The sequence below is a fragment of the Geotrypetes seraphini genome, chromosome 9 (assembly GCF_902459505.1).
Source record: "Geotrypetes seraphini chromosome 9, aGeoSer1.1, whole genome shotgun sequence".
NCBI classification, from domain to species: Eukaryota; Metazoa; Chordata; class Amphibia; order Gymnophiona; family Dermophiidae; genus Geotrypetes; species Geotrypetes seraphini.
In genome coordinates this window covers 24,600,758-24,616,436 of record NC_047092.1, presented here as the reverse complement: position 1 = coordinate 24,616,436, position 15,679 = coordinate 24,600,758, and the positions used below count along the sequence as shown (strand labels likewise).

Sequence of the window (15,679 nt, the reverse complement as noted above, 5' to 3'; positions counted from 1 at the left end):
CCAATTTGCGAGGAGCTCCCGGGATAGTAAGAGGAGTCTCCAGATTCTTGTAAAAGGTCTCCCTCAGGATGTCATGTAAAGGGAGTTTCAAGAATTCCTTTGGAGGCTGGTCAAAATCAAGAGCGTCCAAAAAAGCTTTGGACTTTTTAGACTCAGCCTCCAAAGGAATGGAAAGAGATTCACACATATCTCTTAAAAAAGAAGAGAAAGAGGTGGAATCAGGTTTGGAGGAAATATCCTGCAGAACAGGCTCGTCTTCCTCTGATGAACACTCACCTTCTGACTGAAGGGGTTCTTCAGAGTCGCCCCACAGATCAGGGTCTCGAACATGGGGACCACGGTCCCGAGACTCAGGGGTGGATGGTTCTCGGTGTCGGGACTTCTGTACCGACTTACCCGACCTCACCGACGCGGTACCGGGCGATGTTATCGGTCGCACCGGAGCCGATGTCTGAACCGATTGGTGATGAGACCTGGGCTCCGGTGCGAGGACAGGCATCGATGCCGATGAGGCCAAGTGTACCGGTACCGAAGGAGTGGATGGTGACAATACAGACTGTTCCACGATCGGTACCGGTTGCTCAGTGGGGACCGATACCGGAGGGCTCGGTGTCAGGAGAGCTGGAAGGAGTTGTTTGAGCTGTTCCTTCAGCTGTACCTGCAAGATGGCCGCAATGCGATCATCAAGGGAGGGCACCGGTACCGCTTTTTTCTTCTGCGGTACCTGCGGTGCCGCTCGACGCCCCGGAGATGAGGAGCCCGATGTCGAGGGACTCACCTCAATAGGGGCGGAGCGCTTCCGCTGGCGCCTCACGGTCGGCAGGATTGGACTCTCTGCAATGGAGACCGGAGGACGTTCCAGCGGGGAAGGCTTCTTAGCCGGCTTACCTGCATGCTGCGACGTCGACGCGGTATCGCGTGGCGTCGATGAGGTGGGTGCCGACGAAACAGGTACCGAGACCGGCGCCGAAGACGTGGGATCGGACATGTCGGTGCCGAAAAGCAGTCTCTGCTGTATCTCTCGATTTTTGAGAGTCCGCTTTTTCAAAGTGGCACAGTGGGTGCAGGTAGAGGCCTGATGTTCCGGACCCAGACACTGAAGGCACCAGTTGTGCGGGTCTGTTAGGGAAATAGGCCGTGCACACCGCTGGCACTTCTTGAACCCGGGCTGAGGGGGCATGAACGGAAAAACGGCTTCTGCCAAATCGAAGGCCGAGGCCTCGATAATGGCAGTAGGCCCCGCCGGGTCAAATTAAGAAAACTCGACAAAACAAGAGAAAATTTTTTTTTTTTTTTAAAGAAAGAAAAATGGAAGGGCAAAAAGAACCCGAAAAAGTTTACGCGAGCGGGAAGGCGAATGAAAAAATTTTTCAACAGCCGTTGAAAATGCGACTTCTTAGCTCCGCGGAAACTAAGAAACTGAGGGACCGCGCGTCGGGGTCGGGCGGGAAGGCACTCGCGCATGCGCGGTGCGGTCTCTAGAACTTTCCAAGTTCTTAGAGTGCAATCACTCTAAAAGTGTCCGTACCGGGGCTCCGTCGGTGCCGTCACCCATCAGTCAAGAATATGCTGCCTGCTTGTCCTGGGATAATGCCAGTTACTAAAGCAAAGTTGAACTTTTTACATAGGCTTCTTGGTACAGAAATGCTTTTAAAAGTTTTCTGAACCTGAGATAGTGGTCACAAGATTGTAGTATAAGTGGTAGTTGGTTCCAGCATTTTGCTAATTGATATTGGATGGATAAAGTAATTTGCCTGGTAGACTTTATAGTGTTGCATGCTGGGAATTTTAAGTGGAAAAAATTTTTGGTGGAATATCCGTTGGAGGCACCCAGGAGTAGGACGGCCCACTGTTAGCTAGTTGGCGGGGCATTCCCTCTTAGGATTATAAAGGCAGTGGTGCCTAATTTAAACTTGATCCTTGCAGTTATGGGCAGCCAATGTAGTTTGAAATAGTAGGGCTGTAGGTGTTCCAATTTCCATAATCCACATACGAGTCGTACTGCTGCATGTTGAATTAGTTGTAGACGTGATAGCGATGTTTTAGAGCAAAGAACTAGTGTTACGTTACAGTAGCCCCATAGAAAGAGGCCACGTCATCATCGGATCTATTCTGAAAGACAGGAAGAAACCAATCACTCAGACTGACAACTACAGACCCTAACTCCCCTCTTCATACGACTAATGGAAGGACTAGTTCAGTCCCAACTAATGAACCACCTAGAACAGTTTCAGCTACTCCATGACTCCCAATCAGGCTTCAGCCCATTATTCAGCACAGAAACTGTGACCGCCTCCCTCCTGAATGACATACTGAGCAAAGGTCTTTTAACACACTTGTGATAAAACTGGTCCTCGGCAGCACATTTGACCCAGTGGACCACGACTTACTGCTGCTTTGCTTAGGCTCCTTTATTGGAAAATGGCCTCCGCTAGTTCCAAGGCTTCCTAAAATGTCACAGCTACCAAGTACAGTCTGGAGACACCCTATACGATAAATAGACCAGCATATGTGGTGTCCCCTCAAGGCTCCTCTCTATTGCCCCTTTTCTTCAACATCTCTCTCTCCTCCCTGGAAGCTCATCTAAAAAGCTTAAATATTATTATAGCTACATTGCCGACATTACTTTTGTCCTCCCTGTCACCTGCCTAACAGCCGCAGAGATTCAAAGAACTGACTCAGCCTTATCCACCATAGAAGGAAGGGGGCTGAATGCAGAGTCTGGCAGGGCAGGACAGGGAGGGAGGGCGCTGGGTGCAGAGTCAGGCAGGACACTGCACTTGAACATTAACCCCCCCACCCCCCCCCCCAATTTTTGTTCTTCAAGATGTTCCTTTTTTTCCTCTTGTTATTTTCTCACATGCATCTACGTTATTTCTTATCCTTGGCTAACAGCCACTGTGTGAATGCATAAAGTGGCAAATTTTGTTGTTGAACTAGATGTATTAAACATAGATTCATCCAAGCAAGCTGTGGAATGCAAACATTACTCATCTTTTATTACACAGACACACAACAGCTGTGCAACTCACTGCATTGAGCAGAGCTTCCTTATATACTGCTGAAACATGCAGTAAGCGTTGTCATTTTGTAAAAACAAAATGGGTTTACGGTAAAAAGGAAGGGGGTTTATATTCGAGTCAACCTTTTTTTGGGGGGGCGGGAAAGGTTACCTCAGTTCACATTTGGGTCAGTAAAAGAGATTCTAATTCATTTAGCTAGAGAACGATGATTCTGTGTAGTCTGATTGCATCCTGAATCAGAACTGCTACCCCCCTCCAGCCCTTCTTCCTGGTCTTGGTTGATATTGGATGTTGAAGCTTGTTGGGCATAAAAATCCCCTTCAAATATACAGCATTCTCAGCACTAAGACTCCTATCATGATTTACCGTAAACCCTTTTTGTTTTTACAAAATGTCAACGCTTACTGCATGTTTCAGCAGTATATAAGGAAGCTCTGCTCAATGCAGTGAGTTGCACAGCTGTTGTGTGTCTGTGTAATAAAAGATGAGTAATGTTTGCATTCCACAGCTTGCTTGGATGAATCTATATTTAATACATCTAGTTCAACAACAAAATTTGCCACTTTCTGCATTCACACAGTGGCTGTTAGCCAAGGATAAGAAATAACGTAGATGCGTGCAAGAAAATAACAAGAGGAAGAAAAGGAACATCTTGGAGAAAAAAAATCAGACATGTACAGATGCCTATAAGGAAGAACACTGACTTAGTAAATGGGGTGGGCGGTCCGCCCTGGGCGCGGTCTTTTTAAAGGGCGCAGGCATCTTCCTCTCTGACCCCCCCTACTGTGCGCGTGTACCGCTTTCATTTTCCCTGCGTGAGCAGCATTACGAACTTGCTACCCACATCGGTGTCGCCTCTCTCTGACGTCACTTCCGGGCCCCGCTCCTAGGAAGTGACATCAGAGGGATAGCCGACGCGACACGGGCAGCAAGTTTGTGCTGTTGCTTTCGGCTGGAAAATTAAAAAGGTATATTTATTAAAAAGTCAATAGAAGAGTCTTTATCAAATGTTGAATTCAATTTGTGTTATAAACCCGACACGGTCCGTGTTTCTGCCTCAAAGCCTGCCTCAGGGGTGCAAGAAACATCCAGTAGATGGCAGTCTTAGGTTGTCGCTGACTGCTCTTTCAATAACTCTGGCACAATGCCAGAATAGTAAAATCCCTCCAGGGAAAAAGTGTCGGTAAGGATGTGCGACAGTGCACAGCATGTATACTTTATACATTCATTCTCTATTTTATAAAGTTTGTACATACATCAAATTCAATCATGTTTCTCCGCTTCTGTCAAAACTTCACTGGCTTCCGGTGATTTCTAGGATTCACTTTAAATGTACCTGCCTAATTTTCAAGATCCTACATGGCATTCTTCCTCCCCTAATCCCACTATCCTGGAATTCTTCGAGACCTGACACTACCAGATCCGCCCACAAGCTCAAACTATCTTTCCCCTCATTAAAAGGCGTCACGTATGCAGGGAAATTAGGGAAATCCCTTTCCTTCAAATTCACTGAGCTTTGGAATAACCTCCCTGCCCTGCTGCGGAACCTAGGCTCATTCCAATTATTCCGAAAGCATCTGAAAACCTGGCTTTTCTCCAAAACGTAAAGCTATCTATTGAAAATGTAAAGCTAGCTATCCTCTTCATAACCTCTAATTTCTTATTATGTCCTTCCCTCATTTATTGAATTTACCTGTAAACCGTGCCGAGCTCTATCTTTATGGAGATGATGCGGTATACAAACTTAAGCTTTAGTTTAGTTTAGTTTAGTTAGTTTACATCACAGTTCCATCCAAACTACATCTCTGAGAATGACTGCACAGATCACAAAAAACTATGCACTATCTTTCAGTGTACCTACTTTTAAGCATGTACATTAAGGCCCAAGCTTACCATTGCTATTTTTCACAAGTGAAACTTGCTTTACACATAGAAAAAATGCTTTATAAAATTATCCCAGTATTATGCATGGGAAACCAAAGAAACACTGTGGAGAGACGATGTTCCTGATATGGACTTCATTAGAAAAATCAACATAGCAATCCACATAACAAAAACCTTTAGGACATAGTCCTCTGAGAGTAGTGGATCCAACAATGGTCCATGTTTCGACAAGAACATCTTCCTCAGGGGTCCCTGCTAGTCCTGGGGTAGAAAATATGGGGAAAAGCTAAACGGTCCAAAAAGCACTGATGCGTCGACGTGCTGCAAAAAGCAAGTCATATTATATTTTTGCTGCAAATACTCAGTTACGAGTTGAACTTGTGAAGACAGTGCACATGTCCACAGCATTCTTGAAAATATTTTAAATAATTAACAAAGTAAAAATGTGGTAAAATTGGAAAAAAATCGCTACCACTGGAAGTAATGGGAGTTATGAGATTGGAGCGGCTATACAGAATAAATATAGCGGTGTTGAGAATGCTAGAGGCAAATAAAAAGCTTGCACAGATTGGGAAGAACAGGTGTTCGTGAGCATATCTGTAGGCAGAATGGAGTGTGCTGACGGAATATTTATGGGCACTCTTCTTTCTGTTGTGTACTCTGAATATTTTTCTCAGGCTCTGATTAAATTTGCCTCTGTGTGTTAGGCGCACTCAACATCCCCCTTTACGGCAGCTGCTATGTCACACAAGTCAAATATTTTCTGGCATTCAGCCTCTGGTGGGCAAGTTGATTTGAGGTAAATCAGTGGCATAGCGAAGGTGAGAGGTGCCCCTCCCCCACTCTCTGTACCAACCCCGCCCCCTCCTGCTGCATGCCCCTTCCCCGTACCTCTTTAATGTTTGCAGTGCAAGCAGCAACCCCAAACTGCTGCTCGCACCAGGATCAGCTCTTCCTCTGACGCCACTTCCTAGGCGCAAGTCCATAACTGTCAACCTTACAAAGGTACGGGGAAGGGAAGCGGCGTGCGGTGGTGGAAGGAGGGGGGACAGAGAGGAGGATGGGTGCTGGCACCCCCACCAAGAGGGCATCCTCTTGGGGTGGACCGCCCTCCCCCCTGCCTCCCCTTACTGAGGTGAATAAAGACTAATTAATTTACATTTTGGAAAAAGGAAAGGAGAATTTGATTCCAAGTTTAGCCAAAGTGAACATTGCTAAGGGTTGTTACTATTACTTAAGATCATCCCCAACAAAATAAGCGAACCCATGGCTGGTTGTGATCAAGAAAATCCTGGCCTAAATGGCAGTGCGCCTACGGCACCTAAGACTGCATATAGTAGGTGCCATTAGGTAGGATTTTATAAACAGTGCAGCGTTGGCTTTTGGCGACAAAAATCAGCGACTGGTCCGGAGCTGCCGGTACAGTGACAGCAATGTGAAAAACACATCTCTTGTGTGTGTTTTGAAAAATAAAAATCCCAAATTGAAGTTTGGCAGGAGAGATGCCCTCTCTCTCCTGCCAAGTTGCCACCAACCAACACCCTTACCAACTTCCCTCAAAAGCGGGAGAGTTGTCCATGCTCTCTCACCATCACTCAACCCCTCCCTGTGCCTCTGATGACCCTCCCACCCTCTCCCCCTTACCTTATTTTCAGATAGCTGGCCAGAGGGATGCCTACTCCCTCCGGCCAGCAGGCCCACCTCTTCAAAATGGTGGGCCTTCCTCTCCCCGGAGACATGGAGGGTTGCGTGATGGAAGAGCGTGGGCAACTCTCCCACTGCTGAAGGGGGAGGGAGGTTGGGTGTTGGTGGTGGGAGACATTGAGCATCTTTCCCGTGTGTTTGTGTCAGTTAGGTGGGCAAGAATGGGAATCTCTCCCATTGCCGGGGAGGGGGGGGGTGGTCGGTTGGTGGCAACTCTCCTTCTGCCAAGGGGGAAGGTGTTGGTTGAGGCTGGTGGCGGGAGACATTGGGCATCTCTCCTGCTGTTGTTGTGAGGGAGGGGTTTATTCTGAGCATGTGCACTATAACTAGCGATGGGCACATACCAATTTAGCAAGTCTTCACTACTCTCCACCAACCTCATTTGTATGAGCATGTTTTGGAGAATGACTTCCTTTTTTAAAATCAGTACTATAACGTCTGCGATAGCAGCCCGTCGTTTTTTTACACGTTTAAAAAAAATAAAAATAAAAATCTAGGCCTAGGTATCAGACTGAAAATCTAACTGAACAGCCTGATACTCTATATTATGGGGCCAAGTGAGAGCAGGGATATTTGTCTGCTATCTGAAAAATCTACATAGCAAAACTGAACTAGATGGATTGGGCCGGCATGCTGTTGCTTATATATATTCAGCAACACTGAATATACATGTTAATTTAAGACATTGACCCCCATTGTTGTTACCCATTGACTAATGCTTCTGGGGACGTCCTGGCTTACAATAATGAAGAATGAAGCGACTGATAATATTTGCATTACGAACGATAAGGAAAATAAATGAAGCCTGAAGGGATGTGCTTCATAAGCCAGCCGCATGAAGCTAACAGGAAAGACTGCCAATCACAGCTGTTCCTGAAAAGAAAGCTTTACTAAGCTAAAACATTATTTTCCTCCCCGGCCTCTGATCGTCGACACAGAAGTATAGAACGGCCGATGACTAATGCCTTCAATACATCTCTAAATAGTACCGTGCACTGTTTACTCTCTGCTTAGCATACCATATATTAACTGAGTGAAGGAAGAAATTGCACTGTGTGTGTGTGTGTGTGTGTGCGTGCTATACAAATCACAGTGGATGCTTTATTAGAAGCGTTTTATTGTTTGAACTAAGTGCCACAACCTAAACCTACAAAGAGCACATAGGTCAGGTTCAAAACAAGATCCTCCTGACACTGTTTAAACAAGGCTATGAAGATCCTTTCAAGTTGCAGTCAGTCTGTAAATTGCTTTGAACTGCACACCAAATAATGTGGTCTAATAAATATATGTATGTTTGTCGTATGGAAACCGCTGAGGTCTCAGGCGGTATATACATTTTTAAAATAAATAAAGGCTAAGGATTGGGTTCTTATGAGATCCACTCCTCTGTTGCCCTCTCATTCCGGGACTGGACTTAAAGAGATATATAGGAGCATAATCAAAACGTCCCAAAAATCGCTTAAATCGGCACTTGCATGTAGAGAGTTGCGCCTGTCCCCACCAGGATCCTCTCCATCCCCACCCATCCCCGCCAGGATCCTCTCCATCCCCACCCATCCCCGTCAGGATCCTCTCCGTCCCCACCCGTCCCCATCAGGATCCTCTTCATCCCCAACCGTCCCCGCCAGGATCCTCTCCGTCCCCACCCGTCCCCGCCAGGATCCTCTCCGTCCCCACCCGTCCCCATCAGGATCCTCTTCATCCCCAACCGTCCCTGTCAGGGTCCTCTCCATTCCCACCCGTCCCCGCCAGGATCCTCTCCGTCCCCGCCAGGATCCTCTCCGTCCTCACCCGTCCCCGTCAGGATCCTCTCCATCCCCAACCGTCCCCACCAGGATCCTCTCCATCCCCGCCTGTCCCCGCCAGGATCCTCTCCATCCCCACCCGTCCCCGTCAGGGTCCTCTCCATTCCCACCCATCCCCGCCAGGATCCTCTCCGTCCCCGCCAGGATCCTCTCCATCCCCACCCGTCCCCGTCAGGATCCTCTCCATCCCCAACCGTCCCCACCAGGATCCTCTCCATCCCCGCCTGTCCCCGCCAGGAACCTCTCCGTCCCCACCCGTCCCCGTCAGGGTCCTCTCCATTCCCACCCGTCCCCGCCAGGATCCTCTCCGTCCCCGCCAGGATCCTCTCCGTCCCCACCCGTCCCCGTCAGGATCCTCTCCATCCCCACCCGTCCCCATCAGGATCCTCTCCATCCTCACCCGTCCCCATAAAAAGCAGCAATTACTTCTGACAGCATCATCAATTACACAGTTTCTTTTGTGTTTGCGCTGATGTTTTCCTTGTGGAATCTCTTTGGTGGAACCCCTTTTTTTGTTTTCTGTTCAGGTAATTAACTTATAAACCCCTTCTTTTACTAAGGCTGACATGTCCATTATATTATATGGATGAACCCTGCTTCCAAAGCCTTCCATCCCCGTGGGAGTCCCGTTAGCTAGAGGGGGTTCTCCGTGGGAGTCCCGTGGGCCAGAGGGGGGTCCCCGTGGGAGTCCTGTGGGTTAGAGGGGATTCCCGCGGGACCCCCGTGGGACCAACAGGATTCCCACGATCCCTGTTCCCGTGCAGACCTCTACTTGGCTGTTCGAGGCTTGTGCGGTGAAGGCTGAGCTTACAGGAATGGGGCAGGGAGAGAGACAAAACTCACAGGGGACGGGACGGGGAAATTTGTCCCTGTGACATTCTCTATATTCGTAAATGCCAATATTCAGCTGCCCATTACTCTACACAAAGGTGCCTAAATGCAATGAAGCATAATTTGAAGATGGGCAAACACATAGGCAGGATGTGGGCAGGGCACACAATTACATGCCTACTTTATACCATTTGTACCAATTGTATAACTGGTGAAAGTGGCCATGCCTTAAAATATGCACTCATATTTGTCTCGCACTGTGTATTGCAAACTGTATGCCACAAGAAGATTCCAGGTGTGCTGCAAAACGTCGGGGAGAAGGAGAGGTGCCAGCGCCCTGTTGGCAGTCAGCTGGCGCCAGCGCCTCTCCTGCGCCTTTCCAACTCTCCGCGCCTCCTCTTCTAGCACCCTCCACTGCCATCTGGAGGGCCTTCGCGCATGTGTGAACGTCGACCTGATGACATCACGCATGTGCAGATACATGCATGTACTGCACGTGCATGATGCATGCGTTGAAATCCGTGCATTTCCAAATGCTCTCAAGCCGCAGCACCCAGTTTAGAATGCTGCAGCTTTGCAAAGTTTGCAAGACACTGGTATAGCAGATGCCTATTCTCCTTTCAGAAGAGGCTCTAAATAAGTGCCTTTATAGACTTTCCCTTTTCGTAAAGGACTCCAAATGACTTGTGAAGTAACCTTAGCGATTAAATAATTCAATATACCTACAGTAATACTTGATGAATTCCCCCCCCTGAATAACCGACATGCTGCGCATCACAGAAACGCAACTAATGGATATTAATAGGGTAATAGACAAACAACTTTGTCCAATGGGCTCTGTTTGTGAATCAAACGTTTAGGCAACCAGAGGAGGAGAAATGATGGTTATAATGGCAGATTCTTTCTGGTATTGATGAATTAAGTAGAATTAGATGGTTTGTAGCATAGCTGGTTTTAAGAAAGGTTTGGACAATTTCCTGGAGGAAAAGTCCATGGTTTGTTATTGAGAAAAACATGGGGGAAGCCACTGCTTGCCCTGGATCGGTAGCGTGGAATGTTGCTACTCTTTGGGATTCTGGGATCTTGTTATTCTTTGGGGATTCTGCATGGAATGTTGTTACTATTTGGGGTTCCAGAATCTTGCTTACTCTGAGATAATGGAATGTTGCTACTCCTTGGGTTTTGGCCAGGTACTAGTGACCTGGATTGGCCACCGTGAGAAAGGGCTACTGGGCTTGATGGACCATTGGTCTGACCCAGTAAGGCTATTCTTATGTACTTCCAGTTTTGCAGTGTAAAGGTAGGGGATTATGTTAATTGTATCAGCTAGCTACAGTAACAGCTTTTTAAACTTCTTTTACTAGACATTTGTATCATTTTATTGTGCTTGGAGATTTTAAGTTACGTGAAAATGTGCATTTATCTTAGCTAGATATGGACTTTTTTTCATTTTAGATAAAATGCGCTCTTTTAGGATTAAGACAAGTGATCTTAGACATCTGCTCTCTTAAAATATATAAACATAATGCGTATTAATCATGAAAAAAAACAGAAAAAAAACTTTGTACAAATATAGCTAAAAAGTAATGTCACTGTATCTCCCATCTCTCTATCCAAATAAAAAAGGAGATGGATCTGAAGATAGAGAGAGGACACCATTACTTGCCTAGACATTTTAATGCACAAGTCATAACGCTATCAGCTAAGCTAATAGTTCATCCAGTTTTAAATTGCACACGCGGTAGTATCACACACATGGATGTCTCTTAATTACATATTCTCATGTTTAAATGGAGGGGGAAAGGATACAGGACTCACTCGATAAAGTAGACTTCCCCCTTCTCCGTGTACGCCATCTCCCAGTTATCTGGCAAAGGGCCCAGTTCATCGTTTTCTTCAGGTTTGATCTGCTTCTTTGCATCAGTACCATCCTTTGACTCGGGCTGGCTGTACACAGGTGCAGCATAAGGCTGGGAAGGAATCTCACCTGAGGCGTCTGTGCTCTTGTCTTCATGTTCACTTGATTCTGCCAGAGGAGATAGAGAACAGCTATGATCATCTGTACCTCCAATTCCTCCTGAACATGCCACAAATAAGAAAACCCCTGGTGTTGCACAAACTTCCTAAACTGCAGCTTAAGTTCCACATAGCATATTCCCCATAAGTAAGAGGGGTGGAGGGTGGACCACCCCCGGGAGCCATCTTGGTGGGGGCACCAGCACTTCTCCGCCCTCCCTTCCCTGCCTCATACATCTTTAAAATCTTTGCCAGTGCAAGCAAGGGACTCTAGCCTGCTGCTCGCACCATCCTAGCTCCCTTCTGAAATCACTTCCAGGTCATGGGGTCAGGAAGTGACATCAGAGGGAAAGCCAACGCCAGTGCAAGCAGGTGTAAAATATTTTGAAAGTTGTCCTCAACATATTGAAATTTTGAACATAGCAAAGCCTTACATCCCATCTTACATTTGAAATATATTTATTGGGACAGATTTATGTTACTTAATATGAAAAATATATCTGTCGATATTGAGGTACACAATTAAAGAGGCAGGTGAACCAGCTCAAATGAAATTGGAATTCTCCCTCAACTAGGGTGGGCAAGGGAACATAGGTCAAACATTCAATTCAACAGATAGTACACAAATCAATCTGAATTCATTCAGATTATTTGTGAATTGATTTCTATTTTCATATTCACACATTTTGGGTCTTAAAAATTCAAATTCAGAGATGCTCATTGAAATATTCTTAAATTCATGCACTTATTTGTTTTAAAACACTAATCTAAACTAATAAAGTAAATTCAGATGTTTCTACAAAATATATAAAAAAAAACAACCTGAATATTATTTGAACAAAATCAAAACCGATGATCTAAAAATGAGTTCAAATATTTGCAGATATGAAAGCCAAATGCATGCACTTACTTACTCTATTACATACATGGTTGTGAGATCATGATTTAGATTCTACACAGACAAATTTCTATGCCAAAAGTAAACTACCATAAGGCAAAAAACCATCCCCCTCTTTTACGAACGCATAGCATGGGTTTTAGTGCCGGCAGCGGCAGTAACTGCTCTGACACTCATAGAAATTCTATGAGTGTCGGAGCAGTTACTACCGCTGCTATAATAATAATAATAATTTTATATACCGCCAAAGCCATAGTAGTTCGAGGCGGTTTACAACAAGAAGAGCTGGACAGTCAGCGAAAAAATAACAATGAAGACTTTGGTTACATAAAGTCACAATGTAGGGATATCGAGTACATGTGATAAGAGTACAGGGGGAAGGTTTAAGTGCTCTTGGTTACAAATCGGTTAAACAGGTTGGTTTTAACTAGTTTTCTGAAGTTCTAAAACCCACGCTATGAGGGGGAATATGTTGCATGAAAACTATCATACTGCTTCTATACAGTTATACAGATATTAATTAGTAATTCAACTTTGCTTCTCAACTTGTAAGACATTCATTGAAACAAGCAAATATAGAACTCACTGCAGGATCAAATGAAACTTAGAATGATTGTTACAGAGCTCTGCCCTTCGCTAAATTTAAGTAATGCCTTCTGAAGTCTATGGAAAGACAGATAGGAGAGTCTGGGGCCATGGGCTTTTCTTTCTATTGATGGAAAATATAGTGATATTAACACAGAAGCACCTCTTAGAGCACCTTGCCCTATCAAGGCACAAGTTACATAGTTCATTGATGCAGTTTTCCTCTATTACCACTGGAAGGCAGCATTATCCACAAAGCATATCAAACATCGCTAGCACAGAATAATAATTGGAGTACAGCAGGGGTAGGCAATTCCGGTCCTCGAGAGCCGGAGCCGGAGGTCAGGTTTTCAGGATATCCATAATGAATATGTATGAGATGGATTTGCATGCACTACCTCCTTGAGATGCAAATCTATCTCATGCATATTTATTGTGGATATCCTGAAAACCTGACCTGGCTCCGGCTCTCGAGGACTGGAATTGCCTACCCCTGTAGAGGATTATCCAAACAGCTACAGTACCAGGCACTAGAGGAGCCCAATTTAAATTCCACCTGTGCTCCTTGTGATCTTGGCAAAGACACTTAACTCTCCATTATCTCAGGTACAGGAATATATTGACTGTACTTGTATGAAACTCGATTTGAGATATAATTAAAAAACAAAAAAGACCTGAGCTAAATCCAAAATCCCTTCCCTTCTATCCTTACAAGTACCAAGGCCCCACCAATGAAGAAACATCTCCACAGCATAATGCAGCTGCCAGCATGCTTCACACTGTGTTTATGTGCATTGTAAACTTGATATCCCTTTGAATGTAAAAAGTCAAAACGGCTTACACAATAATCAATCCAATTATAGAACACAGAAAAGAACACCAACTATTTAAAAAAAGGGAAGAAACCATCATACAAGATCCATACAAAATCTAAAACCTTAAAAACAATAAAAAACTACACATTAACAGTTGCAGTTTTCCAACTCACATACCCTAATCAGAGAAAACAAGGCAAAAAGAAAGACAAACCCTAAGGAAATACCAAAAGTCTTCTGAAAAAAAGAAAGTTTTCAAAAGATACTTACCCACTCTTTTATTAAGGTGTGCTAACCGATTAACGCGCACAAACTGATTTAGCACGCGATAATCGATTTAGCGTGCGCTAAACGCTAATGCGTCCACAGAATATAATGGGTGCATTAGCGTTTAGCGAGCGCTAAATCCATTAGCGCGCTAAATCAGTTTGCATGCGCTAATCAATAAGCGCACCTTAGTAAAAGAGGGGGTTAAATTTAGGAAAAGAAAGTAGGGATGAGCAATGTGGTGTGTTGGATTTGAACCACAGTATAAACTGAAAAAACTAGTGGAAACGTGGTTGAGTGTCCAAAATATAAATCCTTAGATTAACAGATAATATGGAACACTCAGTTTAACATATAATGTGAACTTAAAACAGAGGAGAAAAGACCTCAAAAAACCCCTGGACTATAATCAAACAGATCATAACCAATTGGGGTTGGGTTTCATCACTGGTCAAAAACCCCTGTATAATTTTTTTAATTTTTATGTGGATTTAATTTTTCATGATTCAATATGTGTTATAATTATAAATTAATATAGTTATTAAATATCAAAATCTCTCTTATTGTTCAATTGAGCATGAATTAACCAGTAGCTCTATATTGGAAATCTTGAATGATCTTGCATATGGCTTCATAGTATCAAGCATTTATCTTAATGACCCAACGGAGATCCCATCCGTTTCGCTCCAACGGGCTTCTTCGGGGGTATCAATAAAGCTTATATTGCCGGTAAAGATTAAATATCGCTCAAGAATTCTGTGGTCTAGCTGCATATTTAATGCTTTCAATTGAACAATAAGAGAGATCTTTGGGTTTGAACCAAACATTTAACGCTTGGCATTGTAGATGTTACCAGAGCAAAAATGCCATTGCATGGCTCCAGCATTTCTTGAGTATTCTTTTTTTTTTTTAATATTTAAATTTTTATTTCAAGTTTTTCAAATTATACAATGCACAATGAATCTCAAGCTGCAGACACAATAACATCAAAATCAACAGCTGCAAGAAATGCTCAAAAGTAAAGAATGCCCCTACCTCACACAAAATCACCCCCCCAAATCCCCCCCATCCCCTTGCAATGCACAGCTTCCCATCTACAATTTCCCCGCTGAAACCCCCCCTCCCAGACCCTCTCTCCTTTGTTACATACATTTTCCTTTTCTCCAGATTTCTACCCTGTGAAGACAGGCTTTTTTCTTCTGTCCAGATTTCAAAGCTTTGGCTTCAGATTATTTTCTTCTCTCCAGATTTCTGTCTTTTGGTTTAGACGTTTTTGCTCTCTCCAAGTTTTTTTTTCCTTTTTCCAGATATCTTTCCTTTAATTACAGAATTTCCCTCTCTCTTTCTTGATTTCTAACCTTTGAAAAAAGGCATTTCCCTTTTTCCAAGCTTTTAGTCTTTAGGACAATCCTTTTTCCTCTCTCCAGACTTCCCCACTAAACGTTTTGCACTATCTTGTTTTCATTTCTTGAGTATTCTTGTTAATACTTCAAACAGGATTCAAGGTGAGTTTCCTGAGTGATGGCTTTGTTCTTGTACAGGTCAACGTACTTGGGAAGTTGTCAATGTCACATACACACCTTGACCAGTCTTGGCCATCAAAGCTAGTAACTCGTTTCAGAATTACCAAAGAAGAGGTCTCTTGGTTGCTTTCCTCATCCGTCTCCTTTGGCCCAGGGCCAGTCGTGTCAAAGAATGATGCTTGTCTGAGTAGTTGTATCCTTGCGCATACAGACGCTCATAACGTTGTCAGACTTTTGCTTGCGTGACCTACATGTCATCTATTCTATTGTATACTTACGAAGTAAATAAAAGTAAAATTGTGGAATCTTTCGTGGCACACCTGTAATC

General features: G+C 44.4%; 1 protein-coding gene across 6 annotated transcripts in view; it reads right to left on the bottom strand.

The window, feature by feature from the left end:
• MAGI2 (membrane associated guanylate kinase, WW and PDZ domain containing 2) overlaps positions 1–15,679 on the bottom strand; it is a 1,098,994-nt gene that overhangs the window by 477,333 nt on the left and 605,982 nt on the right. For all 6 annotated transcript variants that reach the window (XM_033957935.1, XM_033957936.1, XM_033957930.1 and 3 more), the window contains exon 5: positions 11,066–11,273. In XM_033957935.1, the coding sequence (XP_033813826.1) occupies positions 11,066–11,273 (208 nt within the window). The remainder of the gene's footprint in view (positions 1–11,065; positions 11,274–15,679) is intronic.